Consider the following 20,544-nt stretch of genomic DNA (forward strand, 5'->3'; position numbering starts at 1 on the left):
GTGTGTGTGTGTGTGTGTGTGTGTGTGTGTGTGTGTGTGTGTGTGTGCGCGCGCGTGTGTGTGCTTTACGTAGTGACGTGCTGGGATTACGGGGCGCAGGGAGGATGTGGGAGAGAACGACTGCCCCAGGAAGGGGCTCGGAAATACATGAATTTCCTGGACCAAATAGCCGCTGGGAGATTTGTCTTGCTTAGCTGTAAAATGCAGATATCTGGAGTGCTTGCCCCACTGTGTTGTTTTGAGCGCTCACGTTTTGTTGGCTGCTGTTGTATTTAGTTGTTTTGTATGTAATACAGGCGGCTGGAGCTTGGATAAGTCTCTAGGGCCTCCATTCCTCAGTTGATTCGTTTGTGAAATGGGATTGGAGGGGGCTAAACCAGCTAGCCACCAAGGCCTTTTCCTGGCTCTAACATCACCCAGATCCCAAGTTATTATTTATTATGTATTCATTTGTTATTTGTTGTGTATAATCATGACACGGTATCCTGAAGCCATCGAAGGCTGTGTGACGGTGGAAGGTCTGAGACAAATTTAAGAAGAGAGAGGTGAGCTGGAGCTGAGATGGGTGGGCATGCAGGCTGCACAGGAAATGTCACCTGTTTGGAGAGTTTGTGAAGGCATGGTCGGGGTTGAAAGGCTCACCAGCCATAGCTAAGGAAATTCTGTCATTGTCTGTCCCTAACACCTCCTCCTCCCCTAATTCTCCAGTCACTCTTTCCTGAGGTGAGCCGCCCTCAGTGTCCCATTTTTCATGGCATCTAGAGAAATGCTGAGGTTCCTGCTCCCCGGCTGGATAGACGCGCAGGATGGTAGTGCAGGCAGGTCCTTTTTGGGTTATCTGTTGCTTACTTGAAAAATGAAAAAAAAAAAAAAAAAAAAGAATTGAGCCTGAGAAGGTGAGTGCCTGACGTCATGCAATTTGTTAGTGGTAGAATCGAGGTTGAAAGTCAGGTCTGCAGATTCGTGGGCCACTGCCCATTTTGTGACTGTTAGGTCAAAGTTAGTTTTTTTATTAAAAGATCCTTCTGAAAATTGTAAGCAGGTGAGAACATTAAAAAAAAAAAAAGAATTTGCCTTAAACACTCCCATCCCTTTTTTCAGAGGTTTCTTGGATTATCTGACCTCATAGGATTAATGGTGTTAGCAAATAACCAGATGAACAATATGGTTTGAGGTGTTTTTCTCCCCCTACAACATCCGTTTTGGCAGATCCATAGTGTTCCTTCCTTTAGATTACTGTTCAATGTTAAACTCATCTCATGTTTTTAATTTTTCTGTGTCACAGAACCTAAATTGGTAATAAATCAATAAGAAACAAATGTTTACATTCACTCAGTGAAAAGTATCATGTCTAAGCTCAACATAAATCGGAGCCACACATGGACAAGTAAGTATCTTGTGTGTGGAGCTGTGTAGGCAGGTGAATCCAGGAACTACAAGGCAGGTCAAGTTCTTACTTCCTTCTTCCTTCTCCTTCAGCTCTCCCTCCTCCACTAAGAGTGAAAAATGAACAAATCCCAGGTGAGTTTTTTTTGTTGTTTATTGCCATTTTGTCTTAAAATGCGTTTTCTAAAGTTTCTAAAGGTTTATAAAACCTGATGTTAGCTCATTTGTATTTCTAGCTTAAGTAGCAGGTAGTCCTGGCTTTTGTTTCTGCATTTCCATTTCCATTTCCACCTAATACATGCAGTCTTGCTTCTTCACCACCACTCACCTGAATCAGTTCTGGGAAAGATCACCAAATTGTAATCAAATCCATGTTTTTGTCTTTGTCTTACTTGACCCTTTTGCAGCATTTAGTACTATTATCCATAGTCTCTTTGTTTTGGAAGTCTCCTCTGTTGTTGTCTATGATACTACCCTCCTAGCTCTCCTTTTCCTAACTTCTGTCCCTCATGAAGTTGGCTTTGCCTTTTGCCCCAACATTGCTTATCCCTGGATTTATTGCTTATCCCCTGCTTATCTATCCTTAGCCAACTGCCCTTCCCAGTATACCTATTTTTCCTGACTGCTTTTGTCTTTTTTTAAAAAATGAAATAATTAAAAATTGTTAGTATATTAACATGGTTTTAAAAAAAAGTAAGTGATACAAAAGAAGTAAGTAAAGGTACTTCCCTGCTGGTCCAGTGGTTAAGACTCCGTGCTTCTACTGTGGGGGGATGTGGGTTCGATCTCTGGTCGGGGAGCTGAGATCCCGCATGCTGCTTGGTGCGGCTAAAACATGGAAAAAAAAAAAAAAGTAAGTAAAAATTCACACCCCATCCTCTCTGTAGCTGATGCTTCCTCCAGGTAGGGTGACATTTATTTCTCATCTAAACTGTGATACTTTCACTGAGAGTGAAAGAAGTTTTATTAACAATTATGCTGAGACAGCTGGCATATATTGGGACAGTCCCAGATGAGCTGCAGTGTACTGTCACCCTACTATAGTATACATTATTTCTATTTCTTGTTTGTCCTCCCAGTGTTTCTTTATTCAATTGAAAGAAAATATGTGCTCCCTGCCTTTATTTAAAAGGGAATCTATTATTAGAGCTTCTTAAATTTAGATGCACCTGTACATCCCTGGCAACGTGTTAAAATGCAGATTTTGATTTAGTATATCTGGGTGGGGCCCTGGAGTCTGCATTTCTAATCAGCTCCCAGATGGAGTTGATTCTGCTGCTCAGGGAACCACACTGAGTAATGAGTGTATACACTATTTCCCATTCTTTTTCTTCTTCTTTTTTTTTTTTTTTCCTTTTTTCACTTCTTTTTTCAGCCTATTCCCAGGGATCTTTCTGTAACAGAACATCTTTCTTTGTTAACAATCACATGGTAATTCAATTGCGAATGTTCCATAGTTTATTAAACTAGTTATTAACTATTTCCAACCTTTTGCTACTACAAACCATGTTTTAATGAATAGCCTTGTACATGTAGGTTTATTCTACCAGATAAATTCCCAGAAGTGAGATTGCCAGGTCAAAGGGTTGAATACAATTGATGAACTTGATCCTTTTGGTGGGATTATAGATAGTATCATTTTGTATTTTCATTGGTACTGCATGATAGTGCTTTTTCTCCATAGCTTCTCCCATAGAAATACGTGGTTCACTTTTGGATTTTGGCAACTGATAGGTAAAAATTAGTATTTTATGTACTTTACATCTGTAATTATCTTAACTATGAGGGAGGTTGAAGATTTTTTTCATGCATCTAAAAGGTGTCTTATTTTTCTATTTCTGTGAACTGTCTGTTCATATCTTTTGCCCATTTTGCTCTTAGGTTTCTGGCTTTTTTCTTTTTTTCAATGTCTGGTTAGCTCTTTGTATATTAGGGATACTAATGCTTGTCTTTTATATGAGTTATTTTCTGGTATATCATTTGTCTTTTGATGATTGTTCATGTTTTTTTTTTCTCCGTGCAGGTATTCTGCTTCAGGATACCACATTTCACTTAGTCATCAAGTTTCCTTAGGCTCCTCTTGGCTGTGACAGTTTCTCAGACTTTCCTTGTTTTTGATGACCTTGTCAGTTTTTGAGGAGTACAAGACAGGTGTTTTGTAGAATGTCCCTCACTTGGGAATTGTCTGCTGTTTTTCTCGTGATTATATTGGGGTAATTGTTTTCGTGTAGAAAGGCCACAGAGGTAGAGTGCCATTTGGTAACATCTTATCAGGGTAAATGCTCTTCACATGACTTTTCACTTTTCAACAGATGATGAATCACTTTTGATCACGTGGCTGAGGTCACGTGGTCAACTTTCTCCACTGCAAAGTTATTCTTTTTTCGTCTGTTTTCATACTGTACCCTTTGGAAGAAAGTGGGGAGTTATGCTATACCTCCTTCATGGTGGAGTATCCACATAAATTATTAGGAGTTCTGCACAGGAGACTTGTGTATTTATTAACTCAGTCAGTGTTTAATATCAATATGAACTCACGGCTAGTTATTTTTTACCTTGTTTATAGTCCAGTACTACCTTGGTCATTTTGTTGCTGAAATTATTTCAGCTTGGTTATTAAATAGAGCACTTTCAACTGGTTCCTGTGTCTTTCTGATGTACCCCATTATTGTGTTTTTGTTTGAGTACTTCTTCTATACTTTCTGGTAGTAGAAGATATTCCAGGCTCATCTTATATTTCCTGCCCTACAATTAGCCATTTTTCCCTGAAGAGCTCTGGTTCCTTTTATTGGAGCATGGTATTAGAAACCAAGATTGGGGGGCTGGATTGCTACTGGTTTCTAATTCCTTAGAGACCCTCTCAGCTGACTGAACAAGAAAATATATATGTATACTAACTCACATGTATACACATATCTATAAATATTTCAGTATGTAACCATCTGTGTTTGCATTAAGCTAAGTATTATTTCGCACTGATGTCCCCTGCTGTAATCATTATCACATGGAACATTCTAGCGTTCTCTCCTTGCTTGTCTGTAACTCCCATTTTAGCAATCTGTCTACCACCATCCGCACTTCATTTACTTAATTGTTCAGTTCCAGCATACATGTATAAGTGATTTCTGAGTCATTAACCCATGGACTCTTGGTTCCTTCCAGTTTTTGGTCATTATGAATTAAGCTGCTAGAAACATGTAGGTTTTTACATAGACATACATTTTTAAATAGCTAGGGTGTGAAACTGCTTGATCATATGTTAAGACTGTTTAGCTTTGTAAGAAACTGCCAGCCAATTTTACAAAAGTGCTGTATCATTTTACATTCCTACCAACTGTGAATCAGAATTCCTCTTCTGCATCTGGAACTGAAATTGATGTTGTCATTGTTTTGGATTTAACTGTTCCAGTAGGTGTGTCATGGTATCTCATTTTTGTTTTAATTTATATTTCCCTAATGACAGATGATATTGAGCATTTGTTCATAAATTTATCTGCTATCCATATGTCTTTGCTTGACATGTTTATTCATATCTTTGGTCCATTTTTCTATTAGGTGATTTGTTTTCTTACTATTGAGTTTTCAGGGTTCTTTTGCGTATTTTGAATGTAACTTCTTTATTAGATATATATGTTGCAAATATTTTCTTCCAGTCTGTGGCTTGACCTTTCATTTTCTTACAAATGGCTTTTGCAGGGCAAAATATTTTATTTTAAATGAAACCCAACCCATGTACTTTTTTAATGGAATGTGCTTTTTTCTGTTGTATTTAAAAACTCATCACCAAATCCAAGATCACATAGATTTCCTATGTTCTATATTGTCTTCTAGAAATTTAATAGTTTTGCATTTTACTTCTAAGTCTGTGATTCATTTTTAGTTAATATTTGTATAAGGTGTAAGGTCTGTGTCTAGGTTCATTTTTTTGCATAGATGTACAGTTGTTGAAGAATCATTTGTTGAAAGACTATCTTTTCTCCATTTAAATGCCATTGTGCCTTTGTCAAAAATCAGTTGACTATATAAAACAAACTAGTGAATATAACAAAAAAGAAACAGACTCACAGATATAGAGAACAAACTAGTGGTTACCAGTGGAGAGAGGGAAGGGGGAGGGGCAAGATGGGGTAGGGAATTAAGAAGTAGAAACTAATATGTATAAAATACATAAGCTACAGAGATATACTGTACAACATAGGAAATATAGCCAATATTATATAATAACTATAAATGGAATATAATCTTTACAAATTGTGAATCACTATGTTGTACACCTAAAACTTATATAGTAGTGTACATCAGCTATACCTCAATTACAAAAAAAAAAAAAATCAGTTCACTATATATCAGTGGATCTGTTCCTGGGACCTCTGTTCTGTTTCACAGATCTATATGTCTCTTTCAACAATAACACACTGTCTTGGTTACTTGTAGTTTTATATGTCTTGAAATCAGGTAATGTATATCCTCTTTTTCCTTCTTCCATATTACGTTCGCTATTCTAGGTCCTTTACCTTCCTGTTTAAATTTTAGAATCATTTTCTCAGTGTCTACAAAATAGCTGGGATTTTTATTTGAATTTCACTGAATTTATAGATTAAGTTGGAAGGAATTGACATGTTAACAATACTGTCTTCTGATTGATGAATGTGGAATATCTCTCCATTTATTTAGATCTTCGATTTCTTCCATCAGTTTTTGTTTTTCTGCATATCCCTGAAATATATTGTGTTAGATTTATATTTGAATACTTTGTTTTTGGTAGTCATATTGTAAATAGTATTTTTTTCATTCAAAAATTTGAAATTCCAATTGTTTATTCTGATATGGGAAAACAGTTGACTTTTTAATATTGACCTTATATCCTATGATGTTGCTATATTTGCTTATTACTTCCAGGATTTTTTTTCTTTTTCTTTTTGTAGATTCTTTGGGACTTTCTACATAGACAATGTTGACTTCAAATAAAGACAGTTTTATTTTTTCTCTCTAATCACATTTCAGTTTTTTATTTTTCAGTTTTTTTTTGTTTGTTTTTTGTTTTTTTGCGATATGTGGGCCTCTCACTGTTGTGGCCTCTCCCATTGCGGAGCACAGACTCCGGACGCGCAGGCTTAGCAGCCATGGCTCACGGGCCCAGCCGCTCCGTGGCATGTGGGATCTTCCCGGACTGGGGCACAAACCTGTGTCCCCTGCATCGGCAGGCGGACTCTCAACCACTGCGCCACCAGGGAAGCCCTTTTTGTTTGTTTTGTCTTGTCGTAGGTCTTTCTGTACTAGCTAGGACTTGAATAGGAGTACTAAGACAGGACATCCTTGCCCTGTTCCTGCACTTAGGGGAAAAGTGTCCAGTCTCGTAACATTAAGTATGATGTTAGCTTCTTCATTAAGTCGGGAAAGTTCCCCTCTATTCCTAGTTTTCTGAGAGTTTTTATCATGAATGACTGTAGGATTCTGTCAAATGCTTTTTCTTCATTAATTGATATGATCGTGTAATTTTTCTTCTTTGGCTTATTGATATGTTGGATTATATTGATTGATTTTTTTTAATGCTGACCCAGCCTTCCATACCTGCAATAAATTCCACTTGGTTGTGGTTTGTATTTCTTTTTATACATTGTCAGATTTGATTTGCCAATATTTGAGAATTTTTGCATCTATGTTATTGAGAGACATTAGTCTTTATTTTTTTCATAATGTCTTTATCTAGTTTTGGTATTAGGGTAATGTTGGCCTCATGTAATGAGTTTGGAGGTGTTATTTACCAGAGGAGATTATGGAGAATTGTTATTATTTTTTCCTTAAATGTACAGTAGAATTCACCAGTGACGCCATCTGGGTTTGGTTCTTTCTATTTTGGAAGTGTTTTAATTATTGATTCAGTTTTTTTTTTTTTTAACAGAAATGAGTCTATGCAGGTTATCTGTATCTCCTTGTGTGAATTTGGTAGCTGTGTCTTTTAAGGAATTTGTCAATTTCATCTATGTTACCAATTTTTCAGGAATAGAATTATTTGTAGTATTCTCTTATTATTTTTTTAATGTCATTAGGCTTAGTAGTGTCAACCTATCTTTCATTTCTGAGATTTCCAATATGCCTCTTTTTTCTTTTTTTCTTGGTTAGATTGGAGGTTTATTAATTTTATTGATCTTTTCAAAGAGGCAACTTTGAGTTTCATTGGCTTTTTGTATTTTTTTCACATTTTCAATTTAATTGATTTATTCTAATTTTTATTATTTCCTTTACTTTGCTTGGTTTAGGCTTAATTTGCCTTTTTTCTCTAGTTTACTAAGATAGAAGCTTAGGGTTTTGATTTTTAATCTTTTCTAATGTATACATTTGATGCTATAAATGTCCTCTGTGCACTGCTTTCACTGCATCACACAAATTTTGATACATGGTATTTTCATTTTTATTCCATTTCATTTAAAATATTTTAAAATTTCTTTTGAGACTTCTTTGACTTATAGGTTATTATAAGTTGACTTATAGGTTATTTAAAACTTATAGGTTAGACTTATAGGTTATTTATAAGTATGACTTACAGGTTATTTATAAGTATGTTGTTTAATTTTCAACTCTTTGGGATTTTTCAGTTATCTCTTGCTTATTAATTTCTATTTAATTCCGTTGTGGTCTGAGAACATATTTTGTATGATAGCTATTGTTTTAAATTTGATAAGGTGTGTTTTGTGGCCAGGACTATGGTCTATCTAGGTGAATGGACCATATGAGCTAGAATAGAATGATAGAATGTGTGTTTTATTTTTTTGGGTGGAATATTCTACAGATGCCAGTTAGATCATGTTGATTGATAGTGCTGTGCAGGTCATCTGTATACTTACTGATTTTCTGCCTGCTCAATCGCTCAAGATAGAAGACCCCAACTATGGTTTTAGATTTGTCTATTTCTCCTTTCATTTCTATCAGTTTTTGCTGTATGTATTTTGAAACTCTTTTGTTAGATGAATATGTTTCAGATTGTGTCTTCTTTCTCTAATATGATTTGAACCCATCTAATGGTTCTTAATTTCAGATATTGTAATTTTCAACTTTGGAATGCCCATTTTATGCACGTATGTATGTATCTGTGTGTGTTTGTATACACATGTATCAGAGGTCCCCAAGACCATCACCAGGTTCAGTGATTTGCTAAGATGACTCAGTATGTAGTTGTACTTACTGCTATCATTTATTGAAGTGAAAGGGTACAAAGCACAATCAGCAAAGGGAAAAGGCACATGGGCATAGTCCAGAGGACACCAGGCACAAGCTTCTAAGAGTCTTCTCCCAGGACACACCTAAGTCCTCTAGCAGTGAGATGTGGCAACTGATGTGAAATGTCTGCCAGGGAAGCTCAACAGACACTCAGTGTTCAGCATGTTTATCAGGGGCTAGTAACATAGGTACTTTCTGCTTAGCATATAACAGAATTCCAGACTCCAGAAGGAATGTATGTGTGCAGCAAAAACCATATTGTTTACACAAACAGTTTAGGCTCAGTGAACCATTCTTATTAAGGACTGGTAAGAACCCTCCTGAAATCCAAGTTCCCAGATGCCAGCCAAGGAACACCCTTGTAGCAGATCGTTCAGAGGATAGCAGTCTCAGGCCTGCTCTGTTAATTCTTTCTCTACAACACACATACCACATATCTGTTGAACTTCTCCCATCCTTTCATTTATTTTGTTCATATTTTCCTCTATTTTATTGAACCTATTAATCATAACTCATTTTGAAGTTCTTGTTTGTTCCAATATCTGAGTGTCCTATGGGTACGCTTTTATTTTCTTTTTTTCCTTGGTCTTTGTCTCTTCATATAACAGGAAATTTTTTATTGGATGCCAAACATTGTATTTAACAACACAAATATTGGTAGAGGCTCCAGAAAATGATCTCTTTTAGCAGAGAGGATTCATCCGTTTCTCTGTTGGGCAGGTAGAGTACAGGACTGGTCACGGGTTGAGCTTGGTTAGGGCCCGTACCCTATTAATTTTAATCCCTCTGTTCATTTTAACAACGGAAAGTTTTACTTCTTTAGTGACAGTTAACTTTATAATATAAAAGATAATATGAAAGAACATTTTCTTGGTAAACCCCATTCTACTTTGTGCATAATGCTAGGTCCTACAATGTCTAATTTAATAAATGTTAATATGTATGTCTCCTTATCAGGAATAACAGTTGTAGCAACTAGTTCCACCCCCTTAGTGGAAACTCAATTTGTACAAGATATTACTTTTTTCCTACATAGAATAGCATAAAAGAAGGCAATCCTATATACCAATTTTTAGTAAACTCTAAAGAGATTGGTTCTTTTAAATATTTACCACTCATAGAGCTCTGACAATTTCATTATAGAAAAGGAATATACTGTTACAGGAACAAGTGTCATTCAAAGATGTGTGTGTGGACTTCACCCAGGAAGAGTGGTACCTGCTGGATCCTGCTCAGAAGATACTATACAGAGACGTGATCCTGGAAAATTACAGCCATCTTGTCTCAGTAGGTAAGAATTTTTTCTCCATGTGAACGAGGAGCATGCATTTCTTAGTTGATGAAACATAAGAACTCCCTGTGGAATTTTCTGATGGAGATTCAAGGGATCAGATGACTGATCCCTTTTGGCCACTATAAAGAATGCTATATTCTTACCTCTTTAAGGATTGGTTCATTTAGGCACCTCTTTTAGGTAGCTCCTGAAGCTATACATTTCTTCCCTATCATTTTTTCAGAGTCCCCGAAGCCAGGCTGTTCAGCCATAGTCCTGTGTTATTTTCTTTACAGGGAATTGCATTACTAAGCCAGAAGTGATCTTCAAGATCGAGCAAGGAGAAGAACCTTGGATATTAGAGGAAAGATTCCCGAAACAGTGCCGCTCAGGTGAGTTAGTGAGTTCACAGGCAGATGGAAGCCAGAGGAAATGAGATCTTAGGGCACTGGTTTATGGTTTATTAACTTTGAACTATTTTTCCAAAAAAACATTTTTTAGCCCCAGACCTTTGGAAGTGATTAAGGACAGTTGGCCCACATCCCTTTGTTACCTTAATCACATTCCTCCATATGTCACTTTCACTCATAAATGCTTCCCTTTGTTATTTGACATTTTAGAGTGATTTACCGATATCCATAATCCAAACTCATTTGGCTTCATCTGAGATAATTTTTCTTGGTTACTTTATCTTTTAAAATTGTTCACCTTCTCTTTTAAAATTGTTCACCTTCTCTGTATTGTCTTTGGATATCTCTTGTTAGGTAGTATGTATTCATGCAATACTTCCATATATTCATTTAACAAATATATGCTGAGCGCCCAATATGACCCAACTATGTTTATAGGTAATTAAAAGAGTGTCCCTATTATCACAGAGTGTCTATTACAGTGAGGGACAGAAAAGCATACGTGTGTGTATAGGTGTAGGTGTGTGTATGTATATGGAGTTATACATGCTTGTATACACACACATTTTGTTGGGTGGTGATAAATACTGTAGAGAGTTAAAGCAGTGAAAAGGGGGTTGGAGAATGATGGCATGTGCTATTTGGTATGGAAGTCAAGAGAAAACCTTTTTGATGAGGTCCACAATAGACAAGTCTCTAATAAATTAAAATGTGAGCTCTGTGGATTCTGAGTATTCCAGACAGAGGGAACATCAGGTGCTGAACTTCTCAGACAGGTGTGCTCTTAGGGTGTTTGAGGAATGGCAAGGATGTCAGTGTGGCTGGAGGTGAGAAGGCCTGGGGGAGATTGGTAGTAGATGATGTCATAAGTAGCATGTACCATGGGAGACCCATTAATTTTATTTTGAGTGAGGTGGGAAATCCTCAGGCTTTTTTGAGTAAACATAAATCAGATTAAACTATAAGATTGGATTTACAGTTTTAAAGGATCTCTCTGACTTCTGTGTGGTGAACATGTGGTAGGTAGATGATGCTTAGGCACGATCAAGGAAGGAATAACAGGACACTACTATGTACTCGGGAGGAGAGAGGCTAGTGGCTAAGGCTATGTTGGAAGTGCTGAGAAATGGTGGATTTGTACATATATCTTGGAGACGAGGCCAAGAGGATTTGCTATTGGGTTGGATACAGAGTGTGAGAGAGAGAGGAGTTGAGCATGACTCCAGTGATTTGTCTCAAGCACCTGATAACTTAGCGTACCATTTACTGAGATAGAGAAAATTTGGAGGAGAGATTATAGGGGAGTTACTACGAATTTTACATTTGGACACAAGAAGCTGAGGTAACTGTTAGAATCTGGTATTGAAAAGGCGATTTCATATATACATCGTGTGAAGTACATAATGAGGCCAGAGCTAGAAGTATCCATTCGAAAGGCATCAGCTTTAGGTGGTGTTAAAGGTTGGGGCTAGATGAAGAGTTTTAGATTAGAGATTGGCAAACTTTTTTGTAAAAAATCAGAGAGTAAATATTTTAGGCTTCGTGGGCCACACATGGTCTCAGTTGCTGCTGCTGCTCTTCCTCCTCCTCTTACCTCTTCCTCTTCCTCCTCACTCCTCTCTGCTGCCTCTTCTGTTGTTTTCCCTCTAAAAACATAAAAAACATCCTGAGTTCTAGGACCACTGCCTTATAATCATAGTTTGCTGTCTCCTTTTCTAGAGAGTGATTGTAAATGAGAGAGGTAGTCCTGGGATGGTACCACTTTTACAAGGTGTGTAAATCCATTAAATCTCGTCATTAGAGGAGACTGAGAGGAACAGTCTGAGGTACAAGAAAATTAGAGAGCCTGGTTTCCCAGGGGTCAAATAAGGAACATTCAACCATCCATTACTGCCTTAAATGGCAACCATGGGATCAGGGTATGGAACCCGTTATCCCCTATTACTAGTTTTTTCAAATACTCCTGATATTGTTTTCCTTTCTATCTTCTTCATGTCTTCATTTTCTCACTTTTCACTGATGTCACTCAAAACCATAACTGTGTCTCTGTTCTGTCGTTCCTGACTTGATCTAATTCCTAATTGGTTTTTATTTTTTTACCTAAAGCATCCAATTTATCTTTCACTAACCTAACAAAATTGCTCCTTATTAATAAATGAATTTACAGTCTCCTTCCATTGACTGTCACAATGTGGTCCTGTTCTATATATCTCAGAGTCTTTCTTTCTGCTCTTCAGAGTTTATACTAAAACTCATACTATCTTATGTCTTAAATTTCACTTATAAATATTTTATCCTTTTTCTATAACTTTTACTTTTATTTTGCCTTTTCAGAAACTTAATTAAAATTGTAAATGTAAAGTGTTTAAATATTGCATGGTATATAGTAATGGCTTGTTATTATTTCACTTATTTTAAGTTAGAGATCAATTTTTTGCTGCAACTTAAATAGTCCATATTTTGTAACTCTAACCCACTAGTATCTGTATCCCCAAAACTCAGACCTGACCATATGACTGCTGCTTGGGGTTTCTATCATTGTTGAGATTTTGTTTTCCCAAAGACAAGGCCCTTTCATATTTTTCCTGATTCTGATATTTTAATAATTACTTTGTTGAGCCAAGTTTAGAAGAGATCACTCTTTTTCATCTATTCAGAAAGCATTCTGTAGTACTCTTCCTAAATGCACATTTCCTTATTTTGTCCTCATGTACAGGTTGGAAGTAATTCATATGCACATTACTTTCTAAGAATGATTAATGTACTGTGTCCTCAATGAAGTCAGAGGAAACAGGATTTTGGTAACACCTGTCAAGAGCTAGACTGTGGTCATGACAAAGGATTTAGCATTGAGCACTGGATTTGTTTTATTTTACAGTGAATTAAACAGACAGTAACTTCTTCTAAGGCAGCAAGTGGAAGCTAAACATGGTAGGGATGTTGTAGAGTTTGTTGGCTTTTGTTCTTTTATTAATATTTTTGTGGTTTGTCATTTTAAATTAAAGTAAGTAGCATTTCCTGAAGGATGTCCAGGTCTCAAGGAGAGCCAAGGCTGGAGTGTAGCTAATTAAGTGAAATGTGTGTTGTTAGGAATGAACAGTTTATGAGCGCTCCAGCTAGAGTTGCACAGATAGTTTTTAGTGGATTTGTGGAATTGTGATTTGAGCTCTTACTGTGAATCTAGTTTTTGTTTTGATTTGTGTTTGCCAGTATAAAAACAATTATCAGTTAGCCTTTGGAGCAGTGGGCTCAGGACTGTTCTAGATTTTTTTTTTAACACATAATTAACATTGTTGCATTGGGTACCAACAGTAAAGTATAGACAAGAATTTTTTGTGATAAAGTTTGTTGAAGGTCTCAGAACCATATAGAAAAATGTGATCATTATGGGTCTCACCAGTAAGTAAAAGCCACAGATGAGGCTAGATATGAAAGCAGAAAACCTCACTGTAAAGATAAACCTAGATATAAAAGCAGACTTAAAAATCAGTATTGCTTCAGAAACAAAATTGTTATGGGAAAAGTAGACCAGCAGACTGAAGTAAAGAAACATATGACTTGATGGTTGGGACAACTTCATTAACAGCTGTGAGAAAACCAAATGAACCTGGTCGTTTTGCAGAGATGGTCTGCCCCTCCTCTATTTTGTATTTCCTGTTGGACATTTGTGTTGTTGTGAATCACAGCTAGATAGAGAGTTAGAGTCTGGGTTAAAGCACTGTCCCTTAAAACATGAGGAAATAGGTGCTTTCAGAAATTTATTTTGATGTTGCTATATCAAATGGGAAAAAGAGGAATGGCAACATGCATATTAGTGAGGATCCTACCACAGTAATCAAGGTGTGGGAAGATAAGGACAAGAAACCATAATCTGTCTCTGTCAAACTGAGTGCTTCCTCTAATATGTTTCTCAGACAGCCTATTTTCCTTTAAAAAAACTAAACAAAAACAAAAAACCTCCTTTGTTGAACTCATCCAGTTCTCAGAGTTTCCTGCTCCCTACATGAACAATGCTCAGAAAATCTCCATCCCTTGCTCACTGTGTCTTGAGTTCATTTCATCTTCTCTAGCCTGCTGCTCTTACAGCATTAAAAAAAATAATTATTCCTTGTGAATTAAAGGAAAAACTAGATCCTGGGCTAGCGGACAATTCTTCTGAACCTGAGGAAGTTGGTGTTTTCAGAACTTTAGGCTGGTGTTGATGTGTAGAGTAGAAGCAAGTACTCTAGTAGGAATCCCACCCAGCAATCAGTGTCTGAGGGGATTAGGACTAGACTGTTCTGTCTCCACCAAACATAGTTCATCCCCTGAAAGCCCTTGTCTGCTAATCTTCAGTGTCACTTTATTCAGTGTTCAGTGTCTCTGTTGGGCTCACTCCATTCTCTTGAGCTTCCTGATTTCTGAATCAGCCACTCACCGGTTCCCTGTGCTTTGAATTTACTTCACCTTTTTCTGTCCAGCTTTAAAGGTTATATTAATAAAGTATTCCACTGCAGTGTGTATTTATTTTCCACTCAAACTAGAAGTGTAAAGGAAATGTATACTTGGATTTAGTTTACACCAGAAAACTGAGCCTAAAACAAAAGAATCGACTGCGTAATAGGGCATTAGTGTAAAAGTCCAATTCCATTAGAAATGTACTAGGATTTATAAGACGTGGTTATTTTTCTCATTTCTAGAAGACTGGAAAGTTGATGACCTGATAGAGAGCAGCCAGGAAAATGAAGATGAACATTTTTGGCAACTTGCTTTCACCAACCAAACGTTAAGTACAGATAGTGGTGACAGAGTAAGGAAAACTTTAAATCTAGGTACAGACTCTGTTCCTTCAAGAAATTTTCTGTATAAGATATGTGATACATGTGAAATGAGTTTGAAAAATATTTCAGGCTTAATTATTAATAGAAAGAACTATTCTGGAAAGAAGCCTGATGAGTTTAATGTATATGAGAAATTGCTCCTTGATATTCGGCATGAGAAAACTCCTACTGGAGGGAAATCTTATAAATATAATCAAAAAAAGAATCGTAGTCTGGATCTCACTCAGCCAATTTTTGACCCACCTTTTGAATATAATGAAAATGGACAAGGCTGCCATGGGGAGGCAGACTCTTTCACAAACAAGAAAACTCAGATAGGAGAGACACACTGTAAGTATAATGAATGTGGAAGAACTTTCATCCAAAGTTTAAAGCTTAATTTATCTCAGAGAACTCATTTGGAAATGGAGCCATATGAATGCAGTATTTGTGGGAAGTCCTTCTATATGGATTTAAGATTGGGGCATCAGAGAGCTCTTACAGGGGAAAATCCTTATAATGAATATGGGCAGATTTTCTGTGACAGTTCAGCTTTCGTTATCCATCAGGGAAATTACACAAGAAAGATCCCCCATGAATATAAAGTAAGTCACAAAATGTGGGAAAAGTCAACCCTCTTTAGACATCAGATAGTACACATGGGGGAAAAACCTTATGAGCACAATGAAAATGGAAATACTTTCAACAAGAAGTCACATCTCACCCAACTTCGAAGAGCTCACTCAGGAGAAAAAACCTTTGAATGTGGTGAATGTGGGAAAACATTCTGGGAGAAGTCAAACCTCACTCAACATCAGAGAACACACACAGGAGAGAAACCCTATGAATGTACTGAATGTGGGAAGGCCTTTTGTCAGAAACCACATCTTACCAACCATCAGCGAACACATACAGGAGAAAAACCCTATGAATGTAAGCAATGTGGAAAAACGTTCTGTGTGAAGTCAAACCTCACTGAACATCAGAGAACACACACAGGGGAGAAACCCTATGAATGTAATGCATGTGGAAAATCCTTCTGCCACAGGTCAGCCCTAACTGTGCATCAGAGAACACACACAGGAGAGAAACCCTTTATATGTAATGAATGTGGGAAATCCTTCTGTGTGAAATCAAACCTCATTGTACATCAAAGAACTCACACAGGAGAGAAACCTTATAAATGTAATGAATGTGGGAAAACCTTCTGTGAGAAATCAGCTCTCACTAAACATCAGAGGACTCATACAGGGGAGAAACCCTATGAGTGTAATGGATGTGGGAAAACCTTTAGTCAGAGGTCAGTACTCACTAAACATCAGAGAATTCACACAAGGGTGAAAGCTCTTTCAGCATCCTGAACATTCTGAAGCCTTTATCCACTCTTTCAAATTTGTTATACAGGTTTTTAAAATGAGATTAATGAAACCCAAAGAATGCCACAAATTACTAGAAAGTGAAGTTTTGTTGTGCTTCAGATAATTAGTACTAGAATGAAACCTTATAATGTTTTGAATATGTGAAAGCTTTCAAGAAAAATTAAAACCTTCCATCAGAAAATTTATATTGAGGGGAAATTCATTTAAATAATATGGCAAAAACCTTTATCTCAGATTTATGTTGTGTAGTGCCATATTCTGGATGTGATGCCGAAATTGTATTGTAAATCTAATGGATGATACTCTTTTATAGTCATATTCACAGAATCATAAGTTTAAAAAAGTTAAATGACAACAGCATTAAACATTTATGTGAAGAGTCCTTGATGTTTGCAGGCCTTATGTGAGTATGCTAATATCATAGAAATTTGAGGTATTCTTGATATGTATATTAGAGCCCACCATGCTTGTGAAGAGAAACTCTGAACCCTTAGTTAAGTAACTATTATGGTCTATATTAATATTTCCCACACTAGATATCATCAGTGTCTTTATAGGTTGACACAATTATGTACATATGGATATGTAAATATGTTTATACACACATACCAACACACAGTGGTGTACTGCAGTAAGCTTATACTGGCTTGCAAGTACTGCTGATTGTTAAATTTTCAGGAATTTTGTGAGCCAGTTGTTAAAAAGAGTCGTTATTTAAAAATTAAACTATATAAACTTACAGTTAAATATTAAAAAAGCAAGGTAATAAGTACTCAACACTCATTACTTCCTAATTATTTTACAGTATTTTGCTGTTATCTTTGTTCTTTAGGTTATTTGTATTGTTGAATCTGCATGGTGAATACTGTATAATGATGTGCTACTGGACATCTCTTCCCAACTCTACATTCAGTGCCATCATGTTGGTAGCTTGGCTTTAGTGGGAGTATTTACACCATGATAATTGGCAAACTCTACAAATCAGGGTTTTGTTTTCTCAGAGAACCTGTAGTCACATATTTACAGTAGCATATCACTGTGTATTTATGAAAATACATTTGGAAAATTTAAAGTACAAGCCACATACCCCTTTTTCCATTTTCTGATATAAATAAATGGCTATGGCCATTATTGCTGAATGGCCTCTTGAATAAAGAAGCCAAAATATGTTTTTGTGAGGTTTTTAACTACCTCTGCATCAATCCTATTCTAAATACTACCAGAGTCTCTCTGTAGTATGGCCAGTATATGCTATTTTACAACCATATTGCTTACCTTTCTTCTGACTTTGCTGGCATATGTGAATGAGTATGGCCATTTTTACTGAGCTTCCACTTCCATAAAAGAGCCAAACAATATTTTTCTGAGGTTACTCAGCTGCCTTGGGTCAGTCAATAATGCAAATGCTATTAATAACAACGATATTTACATAAATTTCGCAAAGGTTAACATCAGTTATGAACAGTAATGCTCACTGCATTCTACAAATAAAAAGTAGTGGTGTATAATGAAATGCCTCTGTCATATTCTTGGTGCTTTGTTGCTGTATCTATTTAGGCATGATGTGTGTAACCCGAGTTGTATGTAATAATTTAATAGACTGTAATATACTGTCTCTCTCTCCTTTGTCTTAGTGTTTCCTTTGCTTCCTTGGAACACATTGAAAGCAGTTCCAAGAGATACTGCCCACCCAACAGCCAATCCCTACTTCTTAGTTGCTGGGCTGTTTTGTCTCTTTGTCCGTCCTTCCCCCAGATGATTTAGGGGTAAATCCACATTAGTCTAAGTTAATCATGAAGATTCTATTCTAATGATTTTGTTGGGATGGACATGGGAGCAGTGAGATATTTGGAAAATATTCTGCAGTGCTTTGGGGAAAGATCTCAGTGATAAAGTATTGTCATGACATGGGAAGAGATTGTCTCTCTTCTGCTGGACATTTTCATGTCTGTATGTTACACTAGATTATAGTTGTGACCCTGAAGGACAATAGCCTGAAGATAACAGTACACAAGATGGGAAAAGCCTGGCTCAGAGATGACGTCACTAAGCTGCACAACTCTTTTTGGACCTGCTCTCTACTAGGAGTTTGTATTACTGTGGCAATAAGTGGCTTCTTATGTATTCTCAGGGATGTCTGTTACTTAGACCTGAAGGCAGTTCCCTGATACAGATGAATTCTTGTCTAAGTGTTAATGTTCTATACAGCAATTTTAGGGAAGAATTACTTCTTTTGACAAGTTAGTATAGGGATGGCTGTTAGTATCAGCCATGGTTCTGGTGAAAAACAGAATTCTGCTTCAACTAAGAAGACTTTAGTGGCAGACTTATTACAGTACAGTAGTTTGGGCCAAAAACAAGGGATATTGAAGCACCTAGAGACTAGTGTCACCAGGAAGCCATTACCATTCTAAGTCCTTAAGGGGCAAAGGATGGAAGCAAGTGTTACCAGAGCCCAATAAGAGCTGCTCTTATGGAGAAGGGGCCTTCTCATAGGAGATATTGTCACTACCAAAATTTTGGCACCAAATCCCCAGAGCCCTCAGGTGCCACGTGCAGGTGAGCACAAGTGGGCTTAGAGAATGTAGAAGGGAAGGTCTGGGTGGAGCTATTGGAGAATAAGCATCACAATGTTTTTTATTCCTGTAAATTCCTATATAAAGGCTCAGTATTAGAAATAAAGTTATTCTACTCGTTGAAAGTTAAGTGTTTCTGCCTCATTGTGCTGTTACGTTGTCATAAAGTAAATTCCTTTTGGAACTGAGCACTGTGGCAGGTATGTCTTTCCTTTGGCATATGTGAAGCAGACATGTTAAACTGATTATTCATATAGCCCTACATGGTGTTTCTTGTCATAGTTGTGTGAGGTTAGCAGCTCTCTGTTCTTCCAAATAGCCAGTCCTCTGCACTGTTTGATTAATTCATCCTTTTTCTTGTTGGCTTGATATGACCAGTAGGGATAACTGGTTACCCCCCTCAAGAGCATAATAAGAGTAGGTGTTTACCTCACATATTATAATGAGTACATATTTGTGTGGATTTTTAATTGAAATATAATATTTTGACAGTATTTCTGATTGGCAAAATTCAAATGCCCATAAAATAAGTGTATTTATAAATTCTCTATAGGTAGATATATATGGATTAAAATACATGGCAAAAGGCCCAGGATACCTGCTGAACTAAAAGCCAATAGTTACTTCGGGGGAGGTAACTGTTGGGGTAGAGTCTGAAGAGTAGTCATCCGTTATACTCCAAAGAGTATTTATGCCCTCTTCTCTCAATATGGGCCCTGGTTAATCAGCACAGTCCTAGGAAAACTTAGGAAATTTCGCTACCTCCTTGGGCACCAGTCATGGCCACCATGCTTCTCCAAGTTCCTCTTCTATTTTAAGGAATATGATTAAAGACTGACAAGAGCAGAGCATGTCTTCACAAGGGGCTTCAAGGAATTCTGAACCCCGTCTTATTCTTCAAGGACTTGGGCTTCTTTGCGGGGGGTTAGACAACTGAGAATTTTTGGCTGTGTGTTATTGGAAGTAAGTTCAGGGTAAGATCTGCTCTTTCACATAGGGATAACTACCCCTATTTTGTAGATGAGGATACTGAGCCCAGAGAGCATCAACCATTCCATCCTGTGGACTCCAGACATGCTCAAGGTGGGGCATGCAGGATATTAAGCATCACTTCTCTACCTCCTCAAGCATCTGAGAGGAACTTGCTCTCAAACAGTGGTGTGTAAGAGTAGACGTCAGTTCCTCAAGAATATGTAGTGGCTATTGCAACTTTTCTACATTGTTCTAGTAATGTAACCTATTCTTGTGAGCATGGAGTTGGCATTTACTCCAGATGGCACCATCTATTCCTGGCTCCACGTCTGTATTCATCCAGGAATGATCCTTTGTTAAAATGGGCCAATGAGAACCCATCCTAGAATATTTTTATTGAGAAGTCATCGTGACCAGGTAGTTTGTGTCCTTCTTGCTACCAGCAGCCATATCAAGAAAATATATCTGCAAGGGAGAAGATGATGTTATAAAAATAAAATGGGAAAAGTTGTCAGAAAGATGGTTTGATTT

At 37.0% G+C, this 20,544-nt stretch overlaps 1 protein-coding gene across 8 annotated transcripts in view; it reads left to right on the forward strand.

Annotated features, from left to right (window-relative positions):
- Nucleotides 1–19,166, forward strand: part of ZNF248 (zinc finger protein 248) — a 19,753-nt gene extending 587 nt beyond the window's left edge. Inside the window, exons 1-6 of one of the 8 annotated variants that reach the window (XR_003429778.1) lie at nucleotides 1–1,387; nucleotides 1,480–1,521; nucleotides 9,748–9,895; nucleotides 10,174–10,269; nucleotides 14,967–16,868; nucleotides 18,100–19,166. The exon at nucleotides 1–1,387 is cut by the window's left edge and continues 471 nt beyond it. Coding sequence is in view for 7 of the 8 variants with exons in the window: in XM_027091926.1 (XP_026947727.1) it covers nucleotides 1,507–1,521; nucleotides 9,748–9,895; nucleotides 10,174–10,269; nucleotides 14,967–16,447 (1,740 nt within the window). In the remaining variant the exon portion in view is untranslated. Of the gene's footprint in view, nucleotides 1,388–1,479; nucleotides 1,522–9,747; nucleotides 9,896–10,173; nucleotides 10,270–14,966 lie in introns of all 8 variants that reach the window. The other 7 variants (XM_027091926.1, XM_027091925.1, XM_027091931.1 and 4 more) reach the window with 7 other exon arrangements.
- The last annotated feature ends 1,378 nt before the right edge of the window (nucleotides 19,167–20,544 follow it).

Source organism: Aethalodelphis obliquidens, unplaced genomic scaffold (assembly GCF_003676395.1).
Source record: "Aethalodelphis obliquidens isolate GAN/ISIS:26980383/991018 unplaced genomic scaffold, ASM367639v1 scaffold73, whole genome shotgun sequence".
Lineage (NCBI taxonomy): Eukaryota > Metazoa > Chordata > Mammalia > Artiodactyla > Delphinidae > Aethalodelphis > Aethalodelphis obliquidens.